At 36.8% G+C, this 8,601-nt stretch overlaps 1 protein-coding gene and 1 pseudogene across 1 annotated transcript; one reads left to right on the top strand and one right to left on the bottom strand.

The window, feature by feature from the left end:
- The first annotated feature begins 886 nt into the window (after positions 1-886).
- Positions 887-7,014, top strand: LOC117129010 (annotated as a pseudogene).
- Positions 6,687-8,137, bottom strand: LOC103845055 (GPI-anchored protein LLG1). The gene is made up of 3 exons (XM_009121885.3): positions 7,892-8,137; positions 7,745-7,804; positions 6,687-7,255 (listed from the first exon to the last, which is right to left on the bottom strand). Exons 1-3 carry the CDS (start codon positions 7,980-7,982, stop codon positions 6,894-6,896), a joined length of 513 nt encoding a protein of 170 aa, XP_009120133.1. The 5' UTR covers positions 7,983-8,137; the 3' UTR covers positions 6,687-6,893.
- Positions 8,138-8,601: the final 464 nt, after the last annotated feature.

The following is an 8,601-nucleotide window of genomic DNA, read 5'->3' as shown; positions in this document are numbered from 1 at the left end:
TGATGAGATTGCATATTACATCTTTACGACAAATATATGTACTTATGATCTTTGTGAAAGTGAAATATATCCACTGAGATGAACAACTTAAAAGATGAACAACAAAGTTTCAATACATATGCTTTGTGAATTTGAGGTAACTGAAAATCTGGGATTAACTTTGTCTTTTGTCATCTTTCTAGCAGCTGGAGAATAATATTGAAAACGTTTCGTACAATGACAGTAAGCTGTTTTGTTATGGGTAATGATAATATTGGAACACGACAAAGTTTTTTTTTGTATTGGTTTATTAGATTACCTTATCATCGAGGTTAATATGTTATGATTTAGTGGAATGGTTTTTTTTTCTCACGCTAGGTAACTTACGGATATGGCTTAATGTGCTTTAGCCTAAATAAAAATTAAATATATCCCTAGTAAAATCACCACCTATATTTTGGACCAACTTTGTTTTTCAATTGAATATAAGACTGCCACATCATACTAATTGATATGCTAATTAACTGACACCTAAGCGGGGTAATTTTTTAATTAATACAAACTTCAGGTTATAACTTTTCAAATGTTTCTCTATTAATATATAGGGGATGGTTAAATTTGTCATTAAAAAGGTAAAATTATCTCGCAGCCCCAACGCATTAAAATATAAGTAAACTTTATTTTTTTGAAACAAGAAATCCCTTATATATTAAAGGAGAAGCATTGTAATAAATGCATTCATACTATAATAGACACGTGGCAGTCTCACAATGATTTGATAATAAATATGCTAACGCATTCACACTATATTCATAAATGTGTTCACAATATATATTTTGTATTTTTTTAATATAAAACTCATATGCATGGTTTCAATAAAACTTTAGATTTTTCGGTTCGAATCAAAACAAATAACGAATCAAAAGCTAAACTATATATATTATTTTTATTGTTCACCGATAAAGTTGGGCAAAATATTTATAAGTTTTGATTCAATTCGTTATCCGTTTTGAATTGAACAAAAAAATATGGATATCCGTAAGTCTACGAAGCAAATAAATTACTAAAATACAATTAAAAAAAGCAAATCACAAATACCAATATTTTTAGGAGCAATTATCAAATCTGATCTATTATTTGCATATATATACATATATGTACAGAATTATATATATATATATATATATGTTATATATATCATAGTTTATATAAGTTTTACAATATTTTTATGAATTAAATCTATTATATTAGGTATTCAAAATTTAAAAAGTAAATAATATTTTATTTTGGTAATAAAATGTTATTGTTAATTTTTTCCATTATTTTTTAAACTTTATTTACGGATCAAATCGGATATTCTTTAAAATTCTAAATCATTTCGGATATCATAGTCACCGACTATCCAAGTGGCTAAAGATTGAATCGACATGAATGCCTCCAAATACTCGGATATTCGATCTATGTTCATCTCTATTTACGGATACAGTTGATTTTTTTTATATGAAAAAAATTCACTAATGTCAAGGCCTTTTTAATTTTTAATTAATTTTAATTTTATCTGTCATGTATTATTTAGAACAAAAATGTCATTAATATTAACAATATCTTTATATATTTGTCATTTATTTTTATATACTTTTACATACACATACATGTGCACCTTGATGTGAGCACTTTATAAGTATTTACCACTACTGAGGTATCTATATTTTTTTTTAAGTTGAAATATTTTTTTCTTAATGCTTATTTCACTACCGAGCAAATTGTAGTAAAATGATTAGTCTTAATCATTTTCTTTTCTTTTTTCTTGAACTATTATCCGTTTACAAACTATAATATGAAACCATTGGTTCAACATGACAATTATCTAAAATTTATAACATAAAAATAAATAAATAATAATAATTTTTGGTTTTTACCGTAAAAACTAAAAAAACAAACATTCTAACAGAGTAAACCAAAAAATAATTTAAAACTGAACTAATATCTAGATTAAACAGATTTAATGTGTTTTTATTAAAAATAACGAAACTAATAATCACATTCCGCGCAAGGCGCGGGTTATTACCTAGTAAGTAAGTTAAATAGAGTGAACTTGTTAAATATTTTAGATATTGTATATTAGATCCGTAATTGTATGTTAGATCATTCGGCTTCCAGATTGATTAAGAAAAATATATGTGTGTTGAATATATAATTTGATTTTCAGAGAGATTCAAAGTCTAGGCTTAATTTTTGCAGAATGGTTTCTATTGAATCAGATGAGATGTCGTTGATGCGTGTTTATGGTCAAAGGGCACAAGTTCCTGACTCTTATCATTATTGATGGTAATATGCCTTTCTTCTCTCTGTTGTGTTTTAGAGTTTGTTTCATTTTTGTGTGTTTTGCCATGAAGGTGGTTCTGGATATTGCAAGTTTGGCAGGAGCAAGAATGATTCACCTTCTGGACAATCGGCTACTTTTCTGGTGAGATAACCCTTGGTGCAGTAGAAGTTTGACTATTTCCTTGATACAAATATAATAACCTTGTCTCTTGGACACAAAGATAAGTTCTTACTAGTTATATCACCAGGAATTTGGCAACATTGAGATACCCATATACGCTAGGCTTCAACAGTTCTTTGTAACCATTTTCAACAGGTTTGTTTTGACATTTTTGTGGTAACTAAATAGTTTTTGATTGTATCGACGGCTCTGACTTTCTCCTCTATACCGTATTTGAGTTTCTTATGTGATACTTTTCTTACAGGATGCAGGTTAAGCCATCTATGCAGCCAATAGTGGTTTCACTATACTTCTCTGCCATTTTGATGGTTAGCTACATCTTTCGTCATTGGTTTTGGAGTATTGAAACTCACGGGCTTCCTTAAAGAGAAGATGCAAGAGAACAACACTACCTTCCTATCGCTCTACACTGTTCGTACCTTGGTTCGAGAAAGCGAGCGCCTCGAGCGCCAAGGCGCTAAGCGCTACTGAGCGAGGGCCTCATCGCTTAGGGACCTCATTGCCAGGCGAGGTACATAAATTCTTCGCTTTCCCTCGCTTTTCATCGCTTTTGAGATTTTTCTAAAGCGCTAAAAACGGCGATTTGTTGTAACTGTTAAAAAAAGTAGATTTATTCAAATTTGTGAAATTAACAAAACTGTTTAAGAAGAATATTTAGTATATCTAAAAGTATATACTCTTTTTACGTATTAAGCGTGTAGAGGAGGGTTTCCACAACCCCACTAACCTAGGATACAATCCCACTAACCCTACTTCTTCTCCTATATAATAACCCTCCTAACCTTAAGTTAAAATCATAAGCTTCTCTTCTCTTAAACACACGGCAGTAGCTTATTCTTTGCAAGGTTGTTAGCTCATTAGTAACCACAGTAGCTAATTGTCCTTAGTTCTTAAATCAGTAGATTTTTCTTAAATATAAGTATATGATCGTGTCTTGTTTTTCATAGCGTCTCTTGTTAAGTCAGTTTCTTTAATGCAAGTTTATGATCGTTTTGTTTATATTCAATAGCTTCTTCTCATTCTATGTTTGTTATCTTGTAGTGACAATGTCTGACGCTGGAGCTGGAACATCTCGGGGAGGGTCTCAAGGAGGACAAGGACAACAAGCAGATCCGGGAAGGAAGTATGGAATCATGGTTAACAACAACATCAACCACTGGAAGTGTATCTTCTGCAACAAGGTGTTAACTGCTGGAGTTTCACGGTTGAAACAACACCTTGTTGGCGGGAACAAGAATGCAAAGAAGTGTCCGGTCTGTCCAGAACATGTCAGAGCTGAGCTGGGGAACTACATGGCCGTAAGAGCTGCAGAAAGAGCTGCTCAGTCAATGAGGTACGAAGCTGCAGTGAATGAAGATGATGTGGAAGAGGTGGATGGTGATCAGCCAGTTCGTAAGGCTGCCAAGAGGAAGAACCGTGGTCCTTTGGACAAGTTCGTGATGTCATTGCCTCCAGACATCCTGAAAGGTAGAAAGGATAGGAAAGCGGTGTTTGGAGCTTCTGACAAAGATTTAAGAGACATAGTGTGTGGAGGCATAGCAAGGTGGTTTTACGATGCTGGGATTGCTTTCAATGCTGCCTCACATGACAGTTTCAAGCAGATGACAAATCTAATTGGGCAGTATGGGATGGGGTTAAAGCCTCCTTCGATGTATGAGCTCCGGTTCCCGCTGCTTCAAAATGAAGTAGCCAATGTTGAAGCTGAGCTGGTTCCTAACAGAGAGGAGTGGGCAGTGAAAGGATGCTCGATCATGTCTGATGGATGGCGCGATTCCGTGGTGCAGAAAGACATAGTGAACTTTCTGGTTAACTCACCAAAAGGCTCTGTGTTCATCAGGTCAAAAGAAGTTTCTGAAGTCGTCAAAGATGCTACGCTCGCTTTGTGGCGCCGTGGCGCTAGGCGCTAAGCGCCAGTCTCCTCGCTTCTTCTCGCCACACGCCTTTTCGAACCAAGGTTCGTACTCTAAAAGAGGTATTACCATTGATCAAGTTTTTCCTGATAGCAAAAATAACTACGTAGGTTTCCATAGTACACGCACATAATGCAACTCATGCACACGCATTAGCACTTTATACTAAAGCTCTGTTCTTTTAGCTGACGCCGCGACAGCGTTCGGCGGTACAACAATACACTATACAGCAGCTTCATCTTTTCTGTTACTGTGGCTAAAATAGAAAATCAAAAACGCGGAGATCAAATATTGGAGATTTTTGTGACGCCATAAATGTGACAACCCGCCCCGTGGGAACTACCTGCCCCTTGGACCCCAGGCTCACAGCGCTGCAGCGCACCGACCCCAACTCCTCCCTTATGAGTTCTCACTAACTCCATAATTAGGTTGTTGGTGGGCCTCGAACCCAGGACCTCACCCTTTCTGCAGATCAATTGGTGACAGCTTGTCCTGTGGAAATGCTGTTAAAGGGTGAGGTCCTGGGTTCGAGGCCCACCAACAACCTAATTATGGAGTTAGTGAGAACTCATAAGAGAGGGGTTGAGGTCGGTGCGCTGCAGTTCTGTGAGCCTGGGGCCCAAGGGGCAGATAGTTCCCACGGGGCGGGTTGTCACAATAAATTCCTGCGACAAGAAAGTTAGAGAACGCGGATGTTTTTATAAAGCCAGCGACACAAACTTGAAAGACGATGACGTTAATTATAATATTTTCTTCGTGTTTTTTACCCCCTGATGGCTGCCGCAGCGTCAAGAAAAAGAACAGCGCTTAAATTGATTTACATAATGCTTTGTTATGCAAACGTAGAACCTGTGTTATGTGGCTCTTGATTATGAAGCTGAACTTTCAAGAGACACAAAAGCTTCAATGGAAATTATGGGTGAAGGATGGTTTACTCTGTCAAAGGAGCGTTTTCAGACAGGGGAGATACTATTCCAACCACGTCTTGCTGGAATGTAAGGCCTGCCCTACTTATTACCTTACCGTAGTTAAGATATAACCTGAAAGTTTCTCCAAGAGATGGAATTTGAACTAGTTCTGGGACTATAAATTATATCATCTTACCACTGTAGTATAGTATATATTTGTTAGTAAGTTCCACTGTTTTCCACATTGTTCCTAACTTCCTATAGTCTTTTTAATTACATCATTGTATTGTGTTAAGCTGCATGCATCTCAGTCGTGAGTTATGTTCTTCTGAATCTCCAAATGTTTGCCATTTTAAAATAGTTTCTTTGGTTGGTTTTTGTCATTGCGAAACTAGGCGGGCAATGGGGTTGCAACAGGCAGTCGCGCTCTGTATGGACCATTGTGATGCAGCAGGACTTACAGGCGATGGTAGCTGGTTCAAGACTAGTATTGGCTGGAAGAAGCGCATGTTTGCCAGGGCTTGCAGGTACAGTCAAATTGCCTCTTGTTTTGTTAAATTTTGAAAGATCTTCGAAACTCTTATCTGAAAGATACATCAATGACGTGCTTAAGCGGTTTTTGTGTGTGTGTGTGTGTGTGATATGTATACAGAAAGGCTAGAGAAAGAACTGCAAAACTATCGTCCTTCATCTATATGCAATGGAGTTAAAGTAATCCCTCCTTGCGGAGTGGACACAGCATGGCATGGGGGAAAGCTTATCAAGTAAAGTAAGTTCGATATTGTTATTGATATTCATTTAGCGTATTATTAGGTGACGTAAGCTTCTTTCTCAATCTCTTGTAGAAGTTTTACTGCCAACTGATTATTTTTCAAGTGCTATTTGTCTAAATTTGATATTTACATACACATTGGGCACATGTTGGTGAAATCATTGGCATTGACGCTAAAGATGCATAAATTTTATTTCCCACATTTAACACGTATTCCGTCTTCTGAGCCTCACACAACTGCATTTTGACTAATCACTATGTGCAGTTGAGCACCTTTCCTGGTCCTTGGTCTTGGTGCATCACAAGAAAGCAGTTCCGTCGCAAGTCAAGACTAATGTGGTGAATGTCTTAGTTTTTCTTTTTACTTCTAGCTTTGCAAAGACCGTACTATTCCTTCAGTAAGAGATGGGCAGGTTGCAGCTGCTTGCAAATAGTTTTACACAAGTCCATATGTATAGTGATGGTATCTATTATTGATTACACAAGTCCGTATGTATAATAGTGATTATCCAAACCATAGACAATGACAATTACTAAAGTCAGTTATAAATATGTTAAGTTGTTGCCTTTGCAAAGACAAACCTCTAGTTGATTTTTAAATACTATTTTCATTATCTTTCGAATCATTATTTACTTCATTGGTTGATTTATAGAGAAAGAGACAATGATACACAAAAGTCATACGTATTATCATTTAGAATTTTTGGACGCTCCAAAAATCGAAAGAATGAGAGAGCACAAGTAAAGCAAATCGTGGATATACAGACGCATTCAGCTTCGTCAAGTTGTTACATGACGGACATCAGGCTTTCTCAGCCTCAGAGCAACTTGACAAACACCAAAAAAGCTGCAGAAGCTGCCAGCCAAAGACGAGAAGAAGCAGCGGTGGTGGTGGCTGCGTTTACATCACTTGCCGAGGTGGGAGACGTAGCGGGGCATTCGAGACCTTCTTTACCTTCTTGGCACTGGTTTGCAAACAGTCCAGGCGGGTATTTTCCATATAGATTGATGTAGCTGAACATAGTGGTTGCACAGTCATTGCTTAAATCATTGAGATCGTCAGCGTAGGGACACGCGAAGTCTTTGAAGGCGCCACAGCATTCCTTGGCTGGGAATTTGGGACCTTTGCATAGGCTTGTTATAATTGTGTAGTTCATAAACTCAAAGTTCACAGGACATGCTGTTGCCATGTAGAAAAAGGAGAACCATGTCAATACACAACATACTAGTCTTAAAAAATGGGATGCATATCCCATGAAGCACAATGGGAAAATAGTAGTTAACTACAGGTTCGCAATTAGCAGTTTGTATGTAAAATGGTTTCAGATTAATGCCATGATCGAGAAACAAACAGTTTTGAAGATCGATAAACATTTTGTTGAGGTTTAAAGATCATCATATAAGCGCAATCACACAATAGGCAGCCAGAATCAAGAAACGAGAATCAAGATAAAGATTTGGTCAGTGAAGCTGTATAGTTTATGGATATGTGGTATATGGATCCATAAAGATGCAGGAAATGTTACTTGCTACATCTGGATCCGTTTGTATTTATTATAACACATCGGGAAACAAACCAAAAATGGAACTGCTACTAAGACCCTCAATACTTAAAAGAAGAGTAAAAGATTCAGAGAAGAGAGAGATTATGAGATTCAGGAGAACTTGCCTTTCCTGGTCTGAAGCAGGTTTCTTCCAATAGCCAAATTCTGCGGTTCGAACACACCATCTGCAATGAGAAAGATAAGTTGACTGATGTAACCAAGAACGTAATAAGAATAGATCTTTTGGGGAAAAAAATCAAGAAAAGGTGTACCTGAGATGAAACTTGAAGATGAGAAGGATGCAAGTATTGTGAGTACAAGGATGAAAGAACTCAGAGCTTTAGAGAGGAAGTTGAGCTCCATGATTCTCTTTGCAAGTAACCAAGAGATCTGATGATAAAGAAAGACGACTTCGCGGGGGGGGGGGGGGGGGGGGGGGGTACCACAAAGATATGAGAGAGAGAGAGAAACATAATATTATGAAATATTAAATACATAAATAATACAAAAAGAGGTGGATGACATTTTTTCTTTTGACAGCCTAGAACAACGCGGAAACTTGCGACCCTGTCTGGTTCTCAAGTCTCAACGCCGTCTCCCAATTGCCGCTGATGATTTATGTTGTAGGATTTTAATTTAAAATTTACAACAAAACAAAACAGGCTGATCAATAGATGAAGGAAGCTAACATAGGATAGTATGGTGAGGAATGAAACACCATTTTCATCTTATTACATTTTCTAAAAATGTAACTTGGGACTTTCTTTAATGACTAGTACGCACTGATTAATCCACGGTTAGTTAAAAAAGACAAACAGTATATATTTAAGATATTTGCGAGGTTAGGAATGTTGTTTTTTCAAATTGAAAACAGAGAGTGCACCTTGTTTTAAGCTACTTTTTTACTTAGGCTCCGATTGGCGTGGAGACTGTTGTGGCTTTATGATATCTTAGAGCACCTCCAATGGTCTTACCCACCATT

The sequence above is a fragment of the Brassica rapa genome, chromosome A10, assembly GCF_000309985.2.
Source record: "Brassica rapa cultivar Chiifu-401-42 chromosome A10, CAAS_Brap_v3.01, whole genome shotgun sequence".
Classification (NCBI taxonomy): domain Eukaryota; kingdom Viridiplantae; phylum Streptophyta; class Magnoliopsida; order Brassicales; family Brassicaceae; genus Brassica; species Brassica rapa.
The sequence above is the reverse complement of the archived record's forward strand: the minus strand, read 5'-3'. Positions and strand labels throughout refer to the sequence as shown.

Coding starts and splice junctions, on each gene's coding strand:
- LOC103845055 (XM_009121885.3), bottom strand. CDS start 7,982: ATGGAGCTCAACTTCCTCTCTAAAGCTCTGAGTTCTTTCATCCTTGTA. Junction 7,805..7,891: donor ATCTTCAAGTTTCATCTCAG/GTACACCTTTTC, acceptor TTCTCATTGCAG/ATGGTGTGTTCGAACCGCAG. Junction 7,256..7,744: donor CCTGCTTCAGACCAGGAAAG/GCAAGTTCTCCT, acceptor ACATGGCAACAG/CATGTCCTGTGAACTTTGAG.